The 23,841-nt window shown below is 39.8% G+C and overlaps 2 protein-coding genes and 1 long non-coding RNA gene across 3 annotated transcripts; 2 read left to right on the top strand and 1 right to left on the bottom strand.

Moving 5' to 3' along the window:
- Positions 1–427: 427 nt before the first annotated feature.
- LOC144657369 (elongation factor Ts, mitochondrial-like) lies at positions 428–8,088 on the bottom strand. The gene is made up of 3 exons (XM_078517716.1): positions 7,963–8,088; positions 2,455–2,729; positions 428–1,134 (listed from the first exon to the last, which is right to left on the bottom strand). Exons 1-3 carry the CDS (start codon positions 8,051–8,053, stop codon positions 496–498), a joined length of 1,005 nt encoding a protein of 334 aa, XP_078373842.1. The 5' UTR covers positions 8,054–8,088; the 3' UTR covers positions 428–495.
- Positions 8,089–8,145: 57 nt separating this feature from the next.
- On the top strand, positions 8,146–20,527 carry LOC144657324 (uncharacterized). The gene is made up of 13 exons (XM_078517662.1): positions 8,146–8,210; positions 8,287–8,370; positions 10,414–10,506; positions 11,808–11,921; positions 12,661–12,789; positions 13,212–13,246; positions 13,956–14,149; positions 14,337–14,416; positions 15,082–15,153; positions 16,096–16,183; positions 16,787–16,834; positions 17,551–17,630; positions 18,156–20,527. Exons 1-13 carry the CDS (start codon positions 8,175–8,177, stop codon positions 20,283–20,285), a joined length of 3,183 nt encoding a protein of 1,060 aa, XP_078373788.1. The 5' UTR covers positions 8,146–8,174; the 3' UTR covers positions 20,286–20,527.
- Positions 20,528–20,731: 204 nt separating this feature from the next.
- Positions 20,732–21,989, top strand: LOC144657400 (uncharacterized). The gene is made up of 2 exons (XR_013571518.1): positions 20,732–20,785; positions 20,838–21,989. It is a non-coding gene; the product is annotated as an uncharacterized LOC144657400 (long non-coding RNA).
- Positions 21,990–23,841: the final 1,852 nt, after the last annotated feature.

The raw sequence follows: 23,841 nt of genomic DNA, 5'->3' as shown, positions 1-23,841 counted from the left end.
ATTTCCCTCCAGTATTTACTTTCAAATCCAGTAATCTGATCTTTAAGTTCCTCTCCTTCATACATATCTTAAAAAATCATCAAGCAGGTAGAAATGCAACAGTTAAGAATCATTTCTTAAGTTCGCGGTTTTTAAACAGCTTTCACTGGACTGAACACATCCAATCGCAAAATCACATTACGTTATCCTTGTAATAGCTGCATGTACTGGAACGCAAAGAAGTTGATAAGGGCAGTGGACCACCATTGTGGCTTTTAGCAGCTGATGTTTTAAGCGCTAGCAATTGCCTGATGCAAATGAGCCCACAAGAAGGGCTAACACTTAAAAAATCAGTACAAAAACGACAACACCAACAAAACAAACAAAGAAAAAGAACACGTTGAAACGGATGGATAATACACGGTTTTGGTTTATTATTTTTTCTGCAAGCGTGTTGAAAGGAAAACAGCAATTAAACCTAGTAAATTCTTGACGACCAAATACAAGCAAAAGCCATTATGCACCACATTCATATCGAACAAAATCAACAACTTCAACCCCCTCTGTATTTAACAAGTCCTTGACTATAACACTGTCATCTAGCAAGTATTCTTGCTCAAGCAACACATTGTTCGCTTCTCCGTCTTTGACAGCCTCATTATCACTACCAACTTCTTCGATAACCGATGGATTCATTCCTACCACGTGCTGTGCCAACCTATTGGCCAAACGCTGCACAGAATCCATATCAGAATTACCTTGCTTTGGCTTTACGGCGACTATTCCCCCATACCTCCCCAGTGAACAACCTCCTAATGACGTCACAAAAGGGCCGTGAACGTAGCTGCCAATAACATTTCTTGTTTCCGTTGTCATTGCAATGGCTTTGTTTATTTTGATGTTTTCTCCCAATTTGCCGATTGTCCTGGCCACAGTATCGGCCACAGTCTCTCCATCGCCGTCCTGGATTAGCTCATTTTTCAGTTTATACTCAGGTATAACCTCCCTTAGATGTTCGAGCTCGCCAGCAAATGCGTTAATCTTTTGGTTTTGTTCGACAATCTTCTTCCGTTTCACCATAGCTGCACTTGTTACTTTGGACACCAGGTCCACAAAAAGTTCATTCCTGGCTACAAAATCTGTTTCACAATTAACCTACAATGCCAAACACAACTCGAGTTTAATACTATTATTTTTTTAGATGAAAATGACTTCGCAATCAATCCTCTGCACTCCCTTTTCCAACCCTTCAGGGTAGCATGCATTTCATGGGGATTAGCCAACTTTTCATATTTGCAAATTCATAAAGCTTAACATAAAAGGAGGGCAGATTCAGAAACAAGCTGTTAAACACATGATTTTCTTCAGCTCCTTGAACTTACTTAGCATACAAACAGTTTAAGCAGAGGATCCCTTTTTGTTGAAGTAAATCTGTTGTACTCCACATTGGTTTTCAGCTATGTTAATTTTATTATTGCCTATGGAGTGGGTGATATCTTATCCCTGTAGAGGATAAGGGGGGGGGGGGGACACTCCCATATGAAAGGGACCAGAAAAAAAAATTTTAATTGACCCCTAAAGGAGACCAAATGCTTTCAGAGAGCACTAACAGCTGGCAAAAAGCATTGGCTACTTTGTTCTACTCCACTCAGAGAAATTGGCTACTTTTTCCCTAAATTTTAGTAATCATAGAAGATTCCTTCAAACAGTTGGTTACTCTACTCAAACATGCTGCCTACTTCAAATTTTGTTGAAAGCCGTAGAGACCAATCTGGGCATGGCTCAAGCTTTTTGGCCCCTTAAGCCAGCCACACACTAGCACGTCGCCCGCACATGTTGAGAATTTCCCTTTCGAGTCAAAAAATATCAAACGAGATAGATATTTTCCTCAAGACCTCGCGAGGTAAAATTCTCACAAAAAATGACCGCACACGAGAGAAATCTGCTGAGCAAACAAGCACGCAAGGCGATTAGCTCAGCTAGATGCTCTAGTGTGCGGCTGGCTTTAAAGATAGCATTTTTCATGCCTGATCCACCTATACCACCAAAACAGTATGACAGAATGTTTTTTATTTTTTAAGTGCAACCTTAAATGAGACCTTGATGGCTAATAATACTGGCCTTACGTCCTGGACACCCCAAGTAAGACCAAAATCCATAATTTGCACCCTAACTAAGACGACAAGCAACCCCATCCCTACCATGGCAGGGTGTTCATTAGGCATGGGAGATCGGAGAATTCTCCTTCTACTACGTAGAATTCTCCGGCTAATTTTCAAAGGTCTCTACCTATTTTCTTATTAAGATGTGAAACCTTTAAAAATCATTCTACGGTTACTTTACACTATTCTCCTGCTATTACAATTCTTAATGAAAACCCTGCCATGGGCATTTTATCCACTAGAATTAAATATAACTACTGGAGCTTTCACAAAACAGGCAGTTGATTATATGGTGAAATTTGACGTAACTTACCTCAACCATAGCACCAAAGTTACCATCCACCAAGACTCCAATAAGTCCTTCTGATGCAGTCCTCCCTTGCAGTTTGGTGGCCTTTTCCCAGCCTTGTTTCTCTGCCTCAGCTTTCAGCCATGTGATAGCTTCATTGTAATCGTTATTGAAGAGCTGTAGGCTCTCCATGCACTTAGCAAAACCAAATCCAGTCTCCTTTCTCAATTGTGAAAGCAATGACTTGTCCACTTTTCTTGACTCCTGCTGCTTTGAGCTTAACAGTCGAACTGGCAGCGCTGAGAAAATTTGATGAAATTAAAAATGTTATCAATAATCAGCCTTTAAAATCCAGGCCATTATCAGTCAGAAATCAGTTTGTAAGCTTTGTTCCCTTAGGCCCGGTTCAGACGCCATACTTTTCATGAGCCGAACTCAATTCAAATTTGGACCTACCCAAATTGACAAAAGTACGCCTCTTGATTCAGACGCCGTACTTTTTGGCCGTTCCAAGGCCGTTCCTAATACAGTTCCAATAATTGAGGTAAACTGCTGGCAAAATACATTATAATAATTTATGAATTAGGATCGGCACATGAAAAGTATGGCGTCTGAATCAAAGCCGTTCCAAAGGCGTTCCACAGGCGAAATTCTCGGCCAAGCCAGGCGGGAAGAAAGGGTGAGCCGTTCCAAATTGAAATAGCTGTTCTAATTTGATTCAGACGCCGATCTTTTCATGTACTTAATTCAAGGAATTAAGTTCGGCTCATGAAAAGATTGGCGTCTGAACCGGGCCTTAGCTACATTTATTTATTTTTTTACCTTCAGAATGGGTTTCTAAAACAGCTTTGAGGCTTGTCATTTGAATAACATGCAATCATTTGGAATGACTACACAACGCATTCCTAGAATACCAATTCTTATAAAGGAATCTTACATTGGAATGTTTACACAGGAATGCAGAAAATGACTATTGAGATGGACACCAGATGCATATTCAGCTATATGTTTTGTTGTTTCAAGGATCGTGCAGAATAAGCAGATCTTGCTTCACGCTAGACCAACAATTCCCATATCACACCAAGAGTCACAATAACCCCTTTACTGAGCAGGGCCGTACCTAGCGGGGGCGCAGGGAGGGCAGTTGCCCCCGCCAGGAAAACTAAAAAACTAAGAAAACTAAAGAAAAAAAGAAAAACTAAACTAAAAAAGGCCCAGTTGCCCCCCCCCCCCCCAGGAAAACTTGCCCCCACAGACAAATAATCCTAGGTATGGCCCTGCTGAGGGTCTATTATAGGGGTCGTACAATCCACAAACTGCCATATTAATTTTTGTTCTTCCTGGACTGAAAATTGCTTTTGTTTTCTCCTACAAACCGAAACCTTTATAATTTCCTCACCCTAAACCACCAGATAAATAGGACTGTAGGACCTTGTTTTTGGTTTCCTTTTATTATTATTTCTCAGTACGAACTCAATAAATTTCAGGCCCTTCCATTTTCTTTATAACGGCTTCGTTTACGTACCTCGGCTTTTTACGTTTCATTTTCTCGACGGGCGAGAACATCTTCTGTAAATTAACGAAATCCTCACTTGATCACTCGATATCCTACCACGAAATCCAGGCTCGAGATCGATGTCCTCGAACGATTAAGAAGATATATAAAGAACCCGTCATTTTAAGGAATATATTAAGTGTTAACTGGACTTCAACTGCTAGCCCCTCTCGTAAACAACTTGGTTTCTCCGGCTGTCACCGCAACGAATATCCACAAGTTAAAGAACTTGAATCATTATTAGCGACATTCTTAGCCTTTGTTAGTAGTTAAAATTTTCCTTTTCTTTGTTTGTTTTTGTTGCTGTTGTTGTTTCTTTTTTAATGTTTCACAATTCCGCGTTTTAGAATATTCCGTCATTCCGCGTTTTAGGATATTCCGTCATTCCGCGTTTTAGGATATTCCGTCATTCCGTGTTTTAGGATATTCCGCCATTCTGCCATTCCGCGTGCCGTACCGTCATTCCGCTGTCGCAGTGATCTTGGTATCCCCCAATTTTAGGCACCCCCGTACCAAGATCCCTAGTGATCTTGGCATCCCCTCAGGGGATGCCAAGATCACTAACAGCGTCGAATACAGCAGACTGGGGCAAGTGAAGCAAACCAAAATTCCCTTCAAAGACCATTTTGCTTTATCACAAAGCTTTGTTCGTAAATTTAATTGTTCTTAGCAAACAATATTAGCGTCTTTGCAGATATTGGCAAAGGAAAACAAACCGTTTGTCGGTTTGATTCAAGTCCGCGCAATTATTCTTAAAGCCGAACCACGCGCCGGAATCCCTTATACTAACACGCACATGGTGCTTATCGATAAACTTTTCAAGGCAGGTTAATATTTCAAACATAAACGATTGTAAGAGATTCCAATTTGCTCGGTGGATGAAAATTTCACATGCGAAAATGCTTGATCAAGAAACCGACAAAGGACTGTCACGCAATAGAAACTCGATATGAATGCAATCACCAGGCTGTGAAAATTGACCTCTCAAGTCTGTCAAAGATTTTAATAACCTTAGACCAAAGATTTTGTTTTTTGATTTTTTTTATTAAATGCTCATTTATTCCATGTGAACTAATCCCTTTTATTTGTATCGGTATTAACAATATAGTTAAGTGACAAATAAAACAGGTATGTGTAAACAAAGAATACGTAGTCTGATTGGGATAACGTACCGTAATAACCTTTACTCCTGCACATAGTGATTTATAGGTATTTAATCATCGTCCCAAGAGTACAACGAACAGCCAAGGCACAAAGATGAATAAAGAAAATCTCGAACGTTGAAAACGTGGTAAGGACAAGACATATTAAAACGTCAGGAGAGAGAGATATATTGGGGATCAGGGGATACCGAAATCCCTAGTGATATTGGTATCCCGTCCTACTACAATGTCTCTGATGAGTATGATGAAGAGAGAATTTACCAAGAGAAATGAAAAGTAGGTTACCTCGGAGTACCTCAAGGCTCGTGCTTAGGGCCTCTGTTATTCATAATATATGTGTCCAAGCTGTTTAAGATCGTAGAACATTATCTTCCTGATGCTCATTGTTTCGCAGATGATACGCAGCTGTACCTGAGTTTTAAACCACTTGGTAACACTGCTCAAGCTGATGCTATACAAGCTATGGAAAAGTGCATTGACGCGGTGAGGAAACGATCGGTTGATGATCAATGATGACAAAACCGAGTTTTTGTTGATCGGCACACGACAACAGCTTGATAAACTAGATTCGTGTTCCATTACTGTGGGCGATAATCGCATCAGTCCAAGCCCATGTGTCAAAAACCTTGGATCGTGGTTTGACAGCAACTTAAGCCTGACTGATCATATAAACAAGGCTTGTAATGCGGCATTTTATCATTTGCATAATTTGAGACGTATTAAGAAATATCTATCGAGGGATTCTTTAATTACTTTGGTTCATGCTTTTATAACCAGCCGTCTTGACTATTGTAATGGTTTATTGTTTGGCTTACCAAAGGCGCAGATTGCTAAATTAGAACATGTACAAAATGCAGCAGCAAGACTTATTCTTGGCATCGGAAAGTTTTCTCACATTACACCGGCGCTTTACGAGCTGCACTGGCTGCCGGTTTCTTTGCGTATTGATTATAAGATTTTACTTTTGACTTTTAAATGTATTTATGGCCTGGCGCCAACTTATCTTAGCGATCTAATTAGGATAAAATCGAATTCATTATACAATCTTAGGTCTACTGGCATGCCCTTATTGGACCATCCCAAGGGAAAGATGCTGTCAACATTGGGAGCTAGATCATTTTCAGTAGCAGCTCCGAAACTCTGGAATGTTCTACCTGTGGAGCTTCGTCAAGCGACATCACTTATCTTTTTAAGAAGTATTTTTATAATTTATAACTTTATTTTTATTTTCATGGTCATGTAATTTTTTTTAATTTTCTCTTAAATATGTAAAGCGCTATTGATCAGAACATGGAAATATGCGCTATATAAATTAGCAAATTATTATTATTATTATTATAGACGAAAAACGTTCAAACGGTAAAAAAAAGTTATTATTATTTAAAAGTCTTGTTATTTCTATATATAATTAAGTTAACTGATATTTCATAATGGAAGGGGGTACGCATATCGCTAGGGATTTTGGTATCCCCCTAGCTAAATTCCTCTCTCCTTACCTTTTCTACAGGTTAGAACGCTTATCGTCTAGGTAACACACCTTTTTATCTTTAGTGTTGGTTACTTTTCTATTCAGAATTCTAAAAAATGGGATACAGAATGGGATACGGAAATCACTAGGGATTTCGGTATCCCCCAAAATTCCTCGTCCTCACTTTTGTACCTGTTTGAAAGCCTTGCTTTTAGGTAACTGCTTTTGATAGGTTAATTCTCAGAATACTCATCGGAGATAATATAGTACGGAAGGGATACGCATATCACTAGGGATTTCGGTATCCCCAATAAATCACTCTCCTTATTAGATGTCTTGTCCTTTCAACGTTTTCAACGTTTTAAAGTTTTTTTTATTTTTTCTAATGGTAAATGTTCTAGCCTTGGGTCGATGCTCGAATACCTATATAGACTAAACCGAAATCACAAGGTAAAAGTCATTAAGTTAACCCAGTATTTATTTACCCTAACCTGCAATAAAACCTTTTGCTGATAACAATACAAACAAAAGAGATAAGTTCACCGACTCGAGAGGTCAGTTTTCACGCCTGGCGATCGCATTCATATCGAGTTGCAATATTGCGTGACAGTCCTTTGTCAGTTTCTTGATCATGTTCGCATTTTTTCTTAAATGTTCATTCACCGAGCAAATTGGAAGCTCTTACAATGCGCTTTTTATGTTTGAAATATTAAAGGTTAGCCGGTATAAGGGATTTCGGCGCATGGTTCGGTGTTAACTGGTTTTAAGAATAATTACGCGGACTTGAATCAAACGGTTGTTTAGCTTTGCGAATATTTGCGAAGTCGTCAATACTGTTTGCTAAGAACGATTAAATTTATGAAGACAAAGCATTCTTATAAAGCAAAATGGTTTTTGAATGGAATTGTGGTTTGCTTCACTTGCCCCAGTCTGCTGTATTCAACGCTGTTAGTGATCTTGGCATCCCCTGAGGGGATGCCAAGATCACTAGGGATCTTGGTACGGGGGTGCCTAAAATTGGGGGATACCAAGATCACTGCGACACCGCCATTCCGCCGAATAGGGTCACCCCACTGATATATGATCCAGCCAGACAGTCTACGTGGGTACCCTTCGTTGACTCCTATCTTTGAGTTTTCATCTATCACCGTTTAGCCAATAATCTACATTATATTTAGCAGGGGGCCCTGAATTAAGAGTGCCAAGCGCATTACAGTTACCCATATTCAGTAGCTATAAAGCATGCTTTTATAAAATATCCGGTCACATTTTGAACGACCGCAAGCACTCTTCCGTGCTTGTTTACTGATATACCCAGAAATAAAAACACAATATCAATACGATACCTTGACTACTTCTGATGCTAGAAAGAACAAATCTTGCTCCAATCGATCTGGCGGTACACATTTTCGAACATGCCATCGCAAGAGCCGCCATTTTGAAACAGCACTTGTTGAGGAGGATTGGCACTAGTCTTGAATGTCTTTATCCTCCCCACCCTCCCACACTCATCTTGTAAATTGTCTGCATCACAGTGAGGCTATAGAGTTTCCAAAACATGGCTTCTGGAGCGGAAGTACCTAGCCTTCCACTGGTAACTTGTCTCGTTTTCTCTGATATCAAAACCTTGATACTTCGCTATCTAGTGATTGTCTCCTTTTATGCTACAGACTCGTCCACCTCCTCATCTAGAAGGGAATTTGGTTTTTCACAGACCAGCTAAGTTCAAAGGACCAAAACGAGCTTTCTTTGTGGTAAGTGTTGCTCTACTGGAAGTGCAATTGTGTTTTGATTTTGGATTGCTTGTTTCCGGCGGAGAATTAAATAATGTTTGTTATTACAGTGTGTGATTAAACTGATAAATTACCAAACTTCTAACAACCTGGGAGTTTTATTAATTTTGCTGTAAATAATTCAAAGTTAATGGCGAAATGACTCGATCATCATAAGGTGCCTAGTTGGAAACTGAAACTGAATTTTAATATAAGCTTATTATTCTCATAATTAAGCTTATGTGGGCAGAATTTAATACTTCGTCATACTTTCAACTGATGCAATTTTGTTGTTATTATTATTGGTTTTTAAAGTTTTGCTTTTTCAGTCAGTTTTAATTTTTTTTGCATTATGTGACCTAGTTTGAAGTTTTTAAAAGCACCATCAGTTCCATGTGAAGCTGAGATATGAGCTGAAAAAATCATACTGATGTATACCTGCCAACTCTCACGCCTTGGGCGTGAGTCTCACGCCTTGGGCTTGAGTCTCACGCCTGCGAGTTGAAAACTTCGATCTCACGCCAACTCACGCTTACGAACCAATTTCTCACGCCTAGTCGAAAAATGTGAGTTTTTAAAACCACAAATGACACACTTTCCAAAAAATGTAAACTCAAACCAATGTGAGAAATGAAAACTCCATGTAAAATGAGTAAATGACGATACTTTCCCCGAAATCTCAGAGTTTTGACAAAAAAAAAGCATTGGGAACAAGGTCGTGTTTAGGAAAACACGTACGTACATGCACTGGGTCAGCTAGAATATGTTCGGAACGTCTTCGGAATACTTCGGACATCTTCGAAAAACTTCGGACATTGTCGTATCGTTTTCGGAAATCCTGGCACTCTGAGGATAAAAATCTCACGCTTTTGACCCAGAAAAAGTTGGCAGGTATACTGACGTCCTAGCCTTTTTGCATTTTCAAGTGGTCGTTAGTCCCATTTGACATAGTTTGCATGTCAGCCATCGAAAGGGGAAAGGGAGGGAGGATGCTTCTTGTGTTATTTTTTTTCACAACTCCTCCCCTTTTAATGCGCCTGCCATGCAGGCTACATTTAACCAATCAGCTGCAGCATTGCATGGATCTCTTTTGTGCACATCATTTAGTGTGTACATTTTAAACTCAAAACTTAAATCAAAGGCGATTTTCTAATAATTATTATTGATGTTATAATGTATTTCTCATGACTACCTCTCGCTTCCTTTACCTTTTACTTCCATTTCCCATACCTTTTACTCCTGCTTCATTCCCCTTTCTGTGGTGGTTTCCATCTCTTTGTCCCATATCAATTGCAAAATTTGATGAAGTGTTCCAAACGTTTACTTGTTTTCTCCTGCTTCCCACCCTTTTTCTCCTGGGCTCCCACACCCTTTCCCCCCTCCACAGACAAGAAAAAGAGAAGGGTGATGGATTTAGACAAGCCATAGGCAATGCCTATGGCTTGAACAAGTCAACAGACATGAAAAACAAAACTTGAACAAAATACTGACAATGGAATCCTGATTTCTTAAGCCCAGGCTTTTAGCCAGGTGGGAGTCAAGGAGTCCTGTGGACAGCCACTTATCACTGAAATTTAATATGAATTACTGTATACAGAGGTTTTTCCAGCAAATTTGGAAGTTTTTAGACACCTTTGCACTCATAACTGCAGAAAAACACCTTGCATGCTCCTCAGGCCCTCCTATGGGGACAAAGTCAGGCTTTATAAAAATTTTGGACCCCCGCTTTTTATATCCTGGCTAAAAGCCTGTCCAAGCCCACAAAGGAACCAAAAACTGTTTCATGAAGTAGAGAGTCCAAGAAATCAGGGAAAAATATTATGGTGAGGTGCTCAACTTATAGGGATCGAATGACTTTTGGTTTAAGTTACCAGCTGGAGGCTTGAAAAATCGGCAAGAGTTTGAGAAATCAAAGCATAATCTATTTTTGCTTAATAATTATTAATAGGAACTGTTCAAATATTTTGTTCAATAATGACATTACTTTCTTAATTAATTAATTAATAAGTTTCCTTTAATTGACAGCTGTTGGAAACAGTGATTTATCAGTATGAAAGCAGGGAGAGTTTTCACAGAGGACAAAGATCTAAAGAAGATTTTAAGATACATCTGGAAGAGGTGCATTGCAAACTTTTTTTACTGTGTGTGAGAAGTTAAAATGCAATTAATTAAATTATTTATTTCTTCAAAACCCCTTGAATATAATTAAGTTTGTAACCAGTCAGCTATATATGTATCTATGCCAATTAATATCATCAGGTCAAAGTGGAAGGGGTTGTAAGGTGGAAATTCAGGGGTTGCATTATTGTTCGGGATGGGGGATTTTTGAGACAGACTAGCTCCCGAGTTAGGGTTTCGAGTTAGGATTTCCTGTTGGATTTTCGAGTTGGATTTTCGAGTTGGATTTCGAGTTAGGATTTCGAGTTGGATTTTCGAGTTGGGTTTTCAAGTTGGATTTTCGAGTTAGGATTTTCGAGTTGGATTTTGGAGTAAGGATTTTCGAGTCAGGATTTTTTTGACAAAGCAAAACCCATTAAAATTATTGAAAGCTAACCGTAAACAGGCTAACCGGAGTGCATAGTAGGCTAACCGAGGTGAATAGTAGGCTAACAGGAGTGTGTAGTAGGCTAACCGGAGCCTATAGTAGGCTAACCGGAGTGCATAGAAGGCTAACCGGTGTGTACAGTAGGCTAACCAGAGTGTTTAGTATGGTAAGCAACTCTAAAATCCAACTGGAAATCCTAACTCGAAATCCAACTCGAAATCCTAACTCGAAATCCAACTAAAAGATCCAACTTGAAATCCTAACTCGAAATCCAACTCGAAAATCCAACTCGAAATCCTAACTCGAAATCCAACTTGAAAATCCAACTCGAAAATCCAACTCGAAAATCCAACTTGAAATCCAACTCGAAATCCTATTTATTTTAAATCAAGTTTATTGTTATACAAGATGAACTTTTATATTGTTGGCCCCTCCCACAGTGACTACATGAAGTAGAGTTAACTTCTGGACGTGATTATGCATATCATCAAACTGTTACAATGGACAATATAATTGTGTCAAAGTGGCACGAGTGAGCATCGGTGCTACTTGTCATGAGTGAAGGTGTCCCCTATATCCTATTTAAGAAATTGTGAAAATACCAGGAGCATATCCAGAGGTTGTTAATAATGTTAGCTTAAGTGAATAAAAATAATATTTTCTAACATCCAAAACCCCTCCCCCTTATTCTCCCCCTTATAAAAATTCTTGTGAAAGCACTCCGTCTCTCACCAATGTGGCCGAAGTGCAAATTGTGATTACGTTTATTTATTTTAATTTTTTGAGCCCTGGGTCACCCTGTCATGGAAGAGTCCCCACCCTTCCCCCTACAGGTGAAGGTCAAGAGGCATTGTATCTATCACCATTTTCTTAGGTGTGTGGCATCACCAGCGCAGAAATGTTGATGGCCAACAAACGATACAAGAACTGCAGTTTCAAGCTGACACTAAATGACCAAAAGGCCACAGAGTATATGTTTTCTGCTGAGGTAATTAATAGTCATCTAGCTGTGGAGGTGCAGTGGTCTTATGACTGTTAGACTTTAGACTGACTGATGCACATTATAGGGTTGTTCAATCTCTACAATGCTGACTGTTCTTGGGCGAAGTAATTTCCCTCCATGCTGTGTTTCTTGCCATGCAGAATTCTGCTAGTTAACTAAAAGGGAAACTGGACAAAACACTGTAAGTGTTGTAACCTGCAATGGACTTATATCCCATCCACAAATAGAAGGATTTATCCCTTTTTCATGTCATGTACACTGATGAATCAAAATCCAGTTAGAGCTTACATGTATAAAGAACCATCCATATCACTTTTGATCCAGAAGCTACTGATCAACATCAGTGCTACTGTCACACTAACATACTTCACTTTGATGTAAGAATGATGAGATAAGTTGAGGTGATGTGAGGTGGGGTGGCTTGAGGTGGGGTAAGTTTGGTGGGCAGGTGGGTGAGGTGAGGGGGAGTAAGGTGGGGGTGGGGCAAGGCAGAGGAAGGTGTGGCTAGGCGAGGTGAGCTGGAGGTGAGGTAAGGTGAAGTGAGGGGCAGGGCAAGGCAGAGCAATGTGAGGTGAGGGGCAGGGCAAGGCAGAGTGAGGGGAGGCAAGGTGTGGCTAGGCAAGGTGAGGTGGCACATGACTGTAATTGAAATTATTGACAAACTTAAGTTGTGGCCCTTTTAAAAGTAGAGATTATTAACCAATTTGCATATTACATTTAACAGTCAACACAAGAAATGGAAGAATGGGTGAGTGGTTTAAGAGAAGCAAAAGAATTCTGGATTGAGCATCGTAAGCGGAAAAAATTCCTGCTGCCTGTGTCAGTCCATAATGGAGGAGACAGCTTGCATGTAGTAAGTACTCAAGAGTTAATGATGTAAAAGTGACTAAGGGTGACTGCCATGTTTAACTTTCAGGGGTTAAAAAGTGTGGTTTGAATTTGGTACCTCCTAGTGTGTTTAATAAGACTTAAAATAACCACCATAAGTACAGTTTTCCTCCAGTGTTGAGAAAAAATCAGTTGTTTTATTTTTAAATATTTGATACCCTTTAGGAGTGAAACTAATTTGAGCCACACCCACAAAGCAAGATTCTGGTATCTTTAAGAGGTTTCTTTTGAATTTTCAGACAATCACCACCGACAACCCCCCCCCCCCCCTTTCCCCCTCACTTTAATGTATAGGAAAACACCTCCTGAGAGTTGATTTGAAATTTCTGCAACATATGTGAATGTCTCAGATAAAGATGATTTATGGGGACCTAATGTTATTTCTAGGATAAAAGCATTTCCAGCAGCTCAAGTGGGAACTGGTAAGATGTAAACTCATGGTGATATATTATTATTATAACTACAGTCGAAGCTCTCTTAACCGACACTCTCGTAAGCGGACAGCTCTACTTACGGCCGCCTGGTTTGAAACCCCGTTTTAACTCCCATACAAACTCTGTATTTTTACATTCTCTTAAACGGACATTCCCATAAGCGGCTGCGGACAATTTCAGAGATAACGAGTTAGACTTTTTCTTTGTTTTTAAGCTCCCGTAAGCGGGCACCCTAAAGAAAATCCTATTAACAACCTCTTTATCTTGTTTTTATCATTCAACTTCACATCGTCGTTCGTCACAATGATTTTACAGTAATTACAGTACAATATTTCAGTGTTTGTTTTGTCGTAATCCACGTCCGTCCGGTTATTGTTAGCTTGGCAAGCTCCTGTAAGCGGCCATCTATCCCCTACACCTCTAGTGGCCGCTTACGAGAATCATTCTAGTAAGCGGCCAGCTCCAGTTACGGACACTTTTTTCGCGTCCCGAGGGTGTCCGCTTACGAGAGCTTCGACTGTATTTGTTTGAATTAATTAATTAATTAATTTTTACTATGGTGACGCAATTTGGGAGACATTTACATAATTGTGATAGTCATGATTTTGGGCAATTTGATGAACACCTTTAAGTGACTTCACTGTGAGACAAATGAATAGATGTTTATCTATCTTTGAAATTTCCTCTTTTTTTATAGTGAACCAGTTCAAGTCTCTGTCACCACATGGGATGGAGTGACTCGTAAGATTCTCCTTCCATGTGTTTTTGACATGGAGGAGCTGCTATCTGCCATGGCTACAAAGTTACAGAACAAAAGATGCGCTTCCTGTCCCATCTGTAAGCTTCAACAATCCTCAATGGAGGTGTGGACAGTAACTGCCAATGGAATTGGTAATTTCTTACTTGGTAATATTTTCATTTTGAGAGTATTTTATGCCAGGAAAGGGAAGAGTGCTTTCTAAAAACTGCTGACGTTAAAAAAATACACCAGTCGTTGAAAAAATGGTACAAGCTTGTAAGTAGATTTCTTTTACATCGATATGCAAAATTCCCCTTACAACTTCATCTTCAATTTCAGGACACAAACTGGACAATGAAAGTGCACTGGATGTTTCCAAACATGGAAAACACTTTTATCTTTTAGTGCACAACTACAAGGTAAATAACAAGGAATTTTTAATACAAGTACACGTTTGTTTCTTTGTACATTAGCTGGAAAACGTAAATAAATTGGACAAAAGTTTTGTTATGCCCAAATTAAAGCTGCCTTGTTTGTCCAGGCCTTTATATATCCTCTTATAGAGGTCCTTGAAGGGGAGGAGGGGGGGGGAGAGAAAGGGTATTCTCCAAAAATTTGGGAGGGGTGTGCAGCGCACTTCCTGAAACCCTTACCCTATTTCAGACCAGACCCCAAATTTCAGAACTGATTGTACCCAGGGACTGCTTAGGCTTGCGTAAACATTTAACAATGATTGTTTCCCCGTTTGCTCGCCCATGAGCAACAATGTGTCCTCCTTTTGCCACCGCCTTTAAGGATAGATATTAAGAATTAAAAAGTGGTTTCTTTCAAAAATTATAACTACATGTAATTGCTGATCTAAGTGCACAAACCAACCCTGTTTCAGATCAAAATGGTCAAAATCAATCCCGTATTATTTTCGGACGATGACGACTCGAAAACCTACCATTTAGCGCCGCATATGCCTATCCAGCTTATATAAGGGAGTTCCCATCTCCCTGTTAGAGAACAATAGAAAGCAATTCTGTTAAGGAATGAATGGACTATTTGACACACACGTACTATAATTTTTATCGTCACCTAGCTGCTGATTATTCACTTTGAGGATGGTACATTTCAAGTTCTTCCGTGTTTGGTGTCCTTAAAAGCAAAGGAGGTAAGTTGTCCTTGAGAATAGTTTGTAGAATATGGGTTTGTCCATTTTTACATCAAGGGGAAGTGGTACTGGTAGTAATTATTGCGTGATCTCCTGCCCTGCCCCTCGTGGTTTTTTCACCTAATTCGAGATAAAAGACAGTCAACTACTGAGACACACACTGTAGAGTCGAATAACGCGTTTCTTTGTGAAGTATTTTGGATGGTCAACACTGGACAACAACAAGTCGAACCGTAAAAAACGACTTCTTTAACGGGAACAAATTTTGTTTCAATGTGTGTAAAAACGTTGTGCAAAATCTCTCTTTTTTACTTTTTACCGTTTTTTACTTTTACCATTCCATAGTATTTGGAGATTGTAATTACCATATTTACTCGAATGAGCGCCTCCCCCGAATAAGCGCCGCCCTCGAATAAGCGCCGCATTTGGGACAATTTCGTATAACTTAAAATAGCACTACAAAGCAACTCTAAAACAGCCTTGGGAATTCCTTTTCATCAAAAAGCGATGTTTCGCAGTTCAAAGTCATTATTATTTTTACCGCCTCGCCCATTATTTTTCTATCCAAAATTCTTACAATTCTTCTTTATTGGGACAGCAAACGCAACAACTCTCTTCCGTAAGAGACGAGTACTGACAATCAAAAGACCCTTCTTTTAGTTACTGTAGACGTTTCGTCTAGATTAGATTGTTTGGTGTCCAATTTTAAAATAAGCGCCGCCCTCGAATAAGCGCCGCACTTGAGGCGCGAAAAATTTAATAAGCGTCGCGGCACTTAATCGAGTAAATACGGTAGTGCAAAAAAACGCAAAAACAGCAAAAAGAAATAAAAATGTGGTAGAAAATGACAATCAAACTACTGATTTAGTTAAGAGCTCACGATGTTAACTACAGGAGAGACACTTAATCAATACTAACAATCTTTCTTTAAATACTTCACAGGTTCCATATCTTCCCATTTTTGCTGACAAGCTTTCGTCTCTTGGTTTCAGTAACTTTGGTCTGTTTCTGGTGAACGAGAAGGGAACATGTATGTGCTTCATTTAACTACTGGGTGAATATATTTGTTAGGAAAAATAAATAAGGATAGTCAAGGGGCTAGGCTGGAATGTATTGTAAAAGAATTCTTTAAAGTTAGCTCTTTCTTTAGTGTTTAGTTTCCGCCTTAACTGTAGGTGTGCATTTTTGTCCTGTGAGGGAGGTTTTTAAAAGTTTGTATCAATTTTATACTATTTGTTTTGTTTGTTTTCTTTTTGTGGAGTATCTGTTTACTAGCTGGAAGCCAGGGCCATAACCAGACCTTTGCCATAGACGAGGCAAGATCTTGCTAGGGGGTTCTGGGGGCATACCCTCCAGAAAATTTTGAAATCTAAGAGCTCTGAAACTTTTTCTTCAACATTTGTCAAAATGTATTTCTGGAGAAAAATAATTCTTGTTCAACTTGGGATTATTTTCTTCATAAAATATATTTTGTTTTTAATTTTGGGTAAAAATCTAGACGAGGCAAGTGCCTCGTCTTGCCTCTTGCTATTTACGGTCCTGGGAAGCTAAATGTATTCCCACAATAAATAAAGTATCGTATCGCTAGCCCCTTTTTTTATATTTCACTTCCCCGTTCCGTTTGTATTTTTAGCATTTCCCTTCACTCCAGAAGAAGAGCCATTAAAGCACTCATTTCAAGGTATGCTTTTTATGTGATTTGTGTCCCATATTTTGATTTCCGCTCAACTTTTAATGTTTACTTCCTTGTGATCCCGCAGCCGTATCCACGTACCACTACATGTACTGTATGCAGACGAAAAAACTTTTATAGTACCAGCGAGTGCTCGCACTTTGTCCTATGGGCAGTCTTCAATATATGCCGTAGAAATGGCACTTGCTTCCCTAAATGACTTCACTTAGGAATCATCAAAATTGAGCGGTTTAATTTTCAATTTGCTAGTTGCAGTTGCGAGTTGCGAGTTGCGAGTTGCAGTTGCAAGTTGCTAGTTGTAAGTTGCTAGTTGCAGTTGCGAGTTGCGATCACATTTGCCTTCACTTTGTTACAAAATTTGATGACAAAATTTGTTGTAGAGATGTTTTCTTGATGCTTACATTCTTTCCAAATATCAAAGTTCTGACGGAATTTACAGGGCTGACGCAGTTCATTTAACCTACCAGAGCTGTGCTCTTACAGAGCCCGGTTGCCACAGGCGACTTACTTTTTCCTTTGGACGACTTGTATTACTTTGCTATCATAAAAGTTTTTCTTGAAGAGCTAGGCACCCAGGATTTCCTACATACCAGCCTTTGGGCACCCTGCAATTATTCTAAGACCACAGCTTTGACCTACGCCACCGAATTCTTCCTTGCCTTGCGTTGTGAACTGATTAGTTTTCCTTTTCTTGAATATTGTAGGAAGACTGATCCTAAAAAACAAAGCACTGACCGTTTCATCTCCTGTGAAATCAATAGGCTTGGAAATTCAAAAACAAAAGGTACAACGAAATAATTTTTGCATAGCTTATATGGACGGGACTGGGTATGTTAACGAAAATTATCAAGGCTTAAGTCGTGTTGTCGACCGAAGGTAAATACTTCTTGATAACGAAAAACATCGCTATTATACGTAACTCGAATACCATTATAACCCCCCTGGTTATAGCCCCATCTACCTGGAAACAAAAAATACATCCGGTTATAAGCCACCCGGCTATAAGCCCCTCTCCCCCCGATATAATCCCCCTCTGTTGGATAACAGTACTGAGCAGGGCTAAATGTTGCTTTATTACGACTTTTAACTTAAAAACGTATTTTGATCGACTCTTATTCCGCTTATAAGCCTTCCGGAATATAAGCCCCTCCGTTTATAAGCCCACTCAAAACGCCCTACGAAGTTGTATAAGCCCAGGGCTTATAATCGGAATTTTACGGTATAGTAAAATTATAATTGTTCTTGAAATAAGTTGTTCACTGTAGAAATTAAAAAAAAAGGTTGTTTTTTTTTTTCGCTTCCGTCACAGCTTAAAAAGAACCAGCAGAACAGGAAGAATCAAAAAGCACTGAAAAGAGTGGAGAAGGAAAAGTGCAAACAGCGAAGCCATTTCTATGTAAGCAACACAATCGGTGAAGGGTTTACTCCACCAGATGGTCTGGTGTTTGACTACGAACATTATGGTGATACAAAACGACCTCCTGCAGTCTTTGCTGATTTTGTTGAGCACACTGATAGTACACTAGCATCGGCAGATGGAGAAGATGGCTCAACTGAGCGAAGACAATCCTTTGGGAGTTCCAGCATTTCTCAAACAGCCGAAAGCAGCAGAGATAAACGGCTTGTTTCTAATGCAGGGACTAATACTAGCTTGCAGGAAGAAGGTGAAGGTGAATTTAGTGAAGGGTTTCTTGAGATTGTTAAGACGTCCAGTGACGAAAGTGGATATGCAATACAAGAAAATAAAGCGAATGTTGATAAACGCAGTTCCGTAAACACTAATTCCTCGGTCACGTGTGAACATGTGCCAAATGACCAAGCAAAGGAATCACTGAAGCTTCCAAAATGTGCTTCCGAAAATAATCGTTCACCTGGCCAAATACAAGAAAGCGAAAAATGTGAAACAAGTGGCAGAGGGGACCCTGCGTCAACTGATGATAGAAATGGGAAGGCTGCAGCAGCATCGAGTAGTGGCGAGAAAGAAGCAAGAAGTGAACCTAATTTAACAGATACTAAACTCACGAATCGCAGCAACAAAACATCCGTATGTGGCGATGAAAATTCCATTATACATGAAACCATTGAAGAAGTGTCCGACCCAAAACACCATGGTGGGGAAAACGAAGAAATTTCTGCACAAATTGAGCGTGCCGAGAGTAATGATAAGACAGAATCTCCGCATAGCAACGAAAGATTTGCTAGGGAAACAGTGCCTGCAGACGTAGAAAAAACCACAGAGATCCACGAAACTTTTTCTGGGCATTCTACATTGATTGACCAAAGCACTGATGGTCCTGGGTCTTGTGTTCCCGTTGATATCCACCAATGTGATTTCGCTATTGTTGGCTCCCCTCATTTGCTGAGGCTGGTGTTAAAAGTTTGTTCAGGCCACAAAGTTAATGAAGAGGAAGTGGGTGAAGCCAACACTTTTTCAAGAATTTGTCTTTCTGGATGGCACTTACAATGCAAAAATGGGCTGTGGATTGTGGTAGAGCGGGGAGGAACACATACAGGCGGTGATACTCTTTCCTCTGCTGTCAAAATTCAATTGTCAGAAGGTTTTGAAGCTTTGTTTCATAAAGAAGAGAAACTGTGGACTGTAAAGGAAAATTTACACGTCGCTAATCAGATTCCGAATCAAGATGTAAATGGCACTTCTCCTGCGACAGAAGACTCGTCCAATGATGTCACGTCTAAAGATCGACCTGTAACACCTGATCTTAGTCCAAATAGCGCCTCACACCAAGATCCAAGTGCCACGTTTCCACATGGTCAATCTCAAGATGTTAGCACTGAAAGCCCAACAACCTTTGAAACCCACGAACTCCCTGGAAGTTACACAACTACACGTATGTCCAGTTCAAGGGCAGAATCGTCAAATCAAGAAATTCTTCACGCAGCTATTCAAGGAATTTTCCAACATATGATCGATATCAGTGGATCGCCAGAAGAGGCCATTGCTGATACAAAGCATGAAAACACTACAACAGAAAGTATTTGTAGGCCTCTGTGTAGCGCTCTTTGGAATACCTTGTCAGTTGGATTACGTAAGAGGTTTCTTGTTAAATACACAGTGTGGAATGTAGTTGAAGAGTTCAAGGATGTTTCGAGTCACGTGCGCCGAACTGTTGACTGGGTTAACAACAGGTACGCCTCTGTCAATGAAACACACAAATTCCAAGCGTTCGTTTGCGAATGTCTCAACATCGGACAAGGTACCTTGCACAAGTGGCTGGACAAGATCTTAAGACAAGACAAGAAAAGGCTTGACAAGTACTACGGTAAAGATGGCGTAGTCTTTCACCTGTCCCGTGAAAAGCTGGAAGAACTGGTGTTAGATCTATCAAGAATCAGTTCCCTGCATTTTGAACTCCACTTTGAAAGTTGGGTTAAAATGCAGGGTTATGACCTTAATGACGCAGCTTTCACATTTGAATGAAAATGAACTGTGTAAAAAGATATGCCGTGATCGCCAAGAATGTACGATGCCCAGTGACTCGGCCTGTTGCAGCGCCAAAATGCTTTGCCAACATCTGATCAATCCTGTATTTATCAACATTTTGCACAACTTTGAAGATGCAGGTCAAGTCTGCCTCAAGCCTAGTGGCCCATCAGGCCGGAGCTTATCTCGGATTCTTTAGCATGAAGCGACTAAGAGTATTTATACCCCCCCCCCCCCCCCAGCATTAGTTCACCGTTACCCATTTTTACACCTGGGTGGGGAGAGGCAATTGTTAAAAAAAAAAAAAAGGGCGACGGGGAAAACCCCCGGGAAAAAAAAAAAAAAAAAAAAAAAAAAATCCGCCAAATACCCACTCCAAAAAAAAAAAAAAAAGCCGCCAAAAAACAACAAGTTGACTATATGTGACGCTGTCCCAAACGGTTCTTCACCAAGCATTGTTGGAACATGATGACTGTATCAAAATGTTTGGACAGGGTGTTTTATCATGTCCCGGTGGGGTTGTCAAACGGTTACGACATTTTCACCAAGCATAGTGCAACATTTTAGGGAGTCGCGATGGCCTAATGGCTAGTGCGCAGGAAACCTGATCTAGTAGGCTGCGTTTAAGCCCTGGGCGGGGTCGTGATATTGTGTTCTTAGGAAAGGCACTTCACTTCCACATGGCCTTTCACCACCCAGGAGATAAAAATGGGTCCCTATGAATTCTTGCAACCTGACAGAATGCTGGGGAGTATCCTGTGATCGACAACCATCCCATTCGGGGGGGGGGGGGGGGGAGAATACTCCTAGACAGAACTAGAAGAGCTATAAGACACTGTTCTATGTGCATTATAGTTTAGTTTAACTTTACAATAATGTACGCCATAAGTAATATGCGTTAAAGCCGATTTACACGGTACGATTTTGTCGCATGCGACATGCTTACGACAGGCCTACAACATGACTTAGGGCCATTCAGGTTTGATTTACACGACACAATTCGTGTTGTAGACCTGTCGTAAGCATGTTGCATGCGACAAAATCGTACCGTGAAAATCGGCCTTTAATAGTTACTGGCACTAGGCTTGTGAACATCAATAATTCAGAAAGAAAAAAAAAGGTTGATGAAACGTAATGATTTAAGAGTATAAAGGTATTTCTTGTAAGGATTTTATTTTTTGACAAAGTATGTATATTTTGCGTCTCTTTACTACCATTCAGGTTATAACAGAACTTTCACTGACTTATAGTTTTATAATCAGAAGCTTGCTGAAAACGAGAGAAATCTTAAGCAAGCCTTTTTTTTCAACACGTAAAACTCTGCCAATGCAAAAAAGAGTAAATAAAATATAAACTAATGTTTACTTGTAAGCACCATAGGTCATTCCTGAGCTTCCTTTTACCTCTTTTTATACCTTTTAAGACCGGGGCCCAGTGCTAAGTCGTTTAAGTGAATGCATGGACTTGAACACTTTGTGATAAATTAACCTATTACATGTACATATAAAACCTTTTGCGCAAAAACACCTCTGAAAGGTCGACCTGTTCCAAAAATTGATTCCTGTTTCGGAAAGTGACCTTTTACAACTGGCAAGTTAATCTTCAAGGTCGTTTAGACCCGCCATCAGCACAAACGAGTTTCCGTTCTTGTCTCAAAGCGTTTGTGTAATGGTTCTTTCAATAAACTGATTCACAAGCGCTTCCAGCTGTTCAGTCTTTTCGTCTTTTAATTCTATACCAATATCCGGGAAACCATTTGTCTTGTAACTTTGCCACCAGGCCTTCCCAATGACTTTCTCGTCGCCATGCCAACCGTCAATCACTTGCTGTACGTTGTATTCAAGTTCAACTCTGAAGCAAAGACTCACAGGACAGGTTGATAATAGATGACTTATGGATAAACTCCGAGAGCAGAAAGCCTCTCCGCACGAACAAATTGCTTTTTTCTTGTCATCATCTTGCTTTGAAAAGTGCATGCTGCGAGTTTCTTTAACTCTGCCGTTATCATTCGTTAATTGACCTGAATCACTCGCCGAGTGGGACCCATTATATTTTCCTGGTGATGAATTGAATCGAGTTTTCCAGTTAAAATTTCTTTCGCAAAGTTGAGTCTCATTTAACGGATTGGGTCTACGTCTTCCTTGAATAGAAATTTGCGTTTCATATTCGACTTCGTTTTCATTCATCACGGCTTCGGGTATGTCGCTTTCGTTTAGAACATTCAACTCAGTGTCATCTACGATGTAATTGTTGTCAACTGTCCTCGAACTTTGGACACATCTTGTTTGGAAATCGCAACGCTTTAAAATTTTTACGTTCCTCTCGCGCATTTCAGCTTCCTTACTACAGCTGTTACTAGCATCTTTGTTATGATCTTCATTCAGTAACGCTGTAGTTTGGTCAGGTTTTTGTGTTGAATTCTCTGGCCATGAATCTACAGATTCAGATGGTTTATCATCGTCGTTGTTGCAGAAAGGTTATCTGGCCCATTCAAGTGTTAAGGAATACTTTTCCAAAGTCGTATTTAGTTGCCAGCTTTGAAGGAGGCCTTCAGCGTTAATGGAGTTTATAAGGCTTTTCAACACTGGCGGAAATGTGTTCTCTTCCATTTTCACATAAATAAGCCAACGAAGGCTAAAAAGAAGGAAATTGCAGCTCGTCAAAGTGACTGAGCCTCGACGTTTAAGTTGAAGCCCTGAAGAACTTGTTTAAAAAACCAATGCTTGATAAAAAAAAATCCTGAGTCAACATTCAACAACAACATTATTGTTGTGAAACCTTTTTATTTTAGCTTTGTGTTGGGTTTGAGAAAAACAACCTTTGATAAATACATCAATAATGCAAAATCTTTCACAATTTTGTGTTAGCCGATTGGACGAAGATAAACCAAAGAAGGCAGGTGAAAAGATAAATGGGATTGTTCGATTGAACACCGCATTGAATCAAAATACATCAAAAGCCGCTGAATTTTTACTTCGAGTATTTTTTGTACTTTTTGTCTCCTAATTTTCTTTCTTTTAAACCCATTTTTCCACAAAATGTGCTGACAATAGAATACTTTCTCTTTTATATAGCAATAAATTGTCTAGCAGTTATTGGGCCACGTAAAAAAAAAATCAAGAAAGATGGCCTCTGAGTTGCGGATATTGTAATGATGCACCACGGAGTTCTCAGAACGGACATTAAAAGAAATGAAAGGAAGCTATACTAGTAACGAGAATTGATATTTTGATTTTAAGACTACAAGCATTAAAAAATACATTCCCTACTGGAGAGTGTAGCAAAGAATGTCGGCAAGGATTGTTCGCACTACTTACAGCCGGCTATTACATCCAGGGAGAATTATCAGCTTATAGGTTCATTTGTTGCATGCTGGACCCTCGATCACTCATGGTCCCCATTCCTAAAGATGCATTGTCCGCTTAATAAAGAGTCGAACCCCCCCCCCCCCCCCCTCCCTGCTAATATTCTCAGGGGACAATCTATCTCGTACCTTTGAGTGGTTGAAAAATCGTGTTTAGGCGCCGCTTAGGGTATTCCATTTCAAATTTTA

This window comes from Oculina patagonica, chromosome 6 (genome assembly GCF_052425735.1).
Source record: "Oculina patagonica isolate OP01 chromosome 6, crgOcupat, whole genome shotgun sequence".
Classification (NCBI taxonomy): Eukaryota; Metazoa; Cnidaria; class Anthozoa; order Scleractinia; family Oculinidae; genus Oculina; species Oculina patagonica.
This window is presented reverse-complemented; position numbering and strand designations above follow the sequence as displayed.

What these genes read in the sequence shown, in the direction of transcription:
- LOC144657369 (XM_078517716.1), bottom strand. Translation starts at nt 8,053, where the DNA reads ATGGCGGCTCTTGCGATGGCATGTTCGAAAATGTGTACCGCCAGATCG. An exon ending in TAGCATCAGAAGTAGTCAAG is followed by an intron (nt 2,730 to 7,962) that starts GTATCGTATTGA and finishes AAATTTTCTCAG; the next exon opens with CGCTGCCAGTTCGACTGTTA. An exon ending in ACTTTGGTGCTATGGTTGAG is followed by an intron (nt 1,135 to 2,454) that starts GTAAGTTACGTC and finishes TTGGCATTGTAG; the next exon opens with GTTAATTGTGAAACAGATTT.
- LOC144657324 (XM_078517662.1), top strand. Translation starts at nt 8,175, where the DNA reads ATGGCTTCTGGAGCGGAAGTACCTAGCCTTCCACTG. An exon ending in TTAAGATACATCTGGAAGAG is followed by an intron (nt 10,507 to 11,807) that starts GTGCATTGCAAA and finishes CCATTTTCTTAG; the next exon opens with GTGTGTGGCATCACCAGCGC. An exon ending in AGTAACTGCCAATGGAATTG is followed by an intron (nt 14,150 to 14,336) that starts GTAATTTCTTAC and finishes CTTCAATTTCAG; the next exon opens with GACACAAACTGGACAATGAA.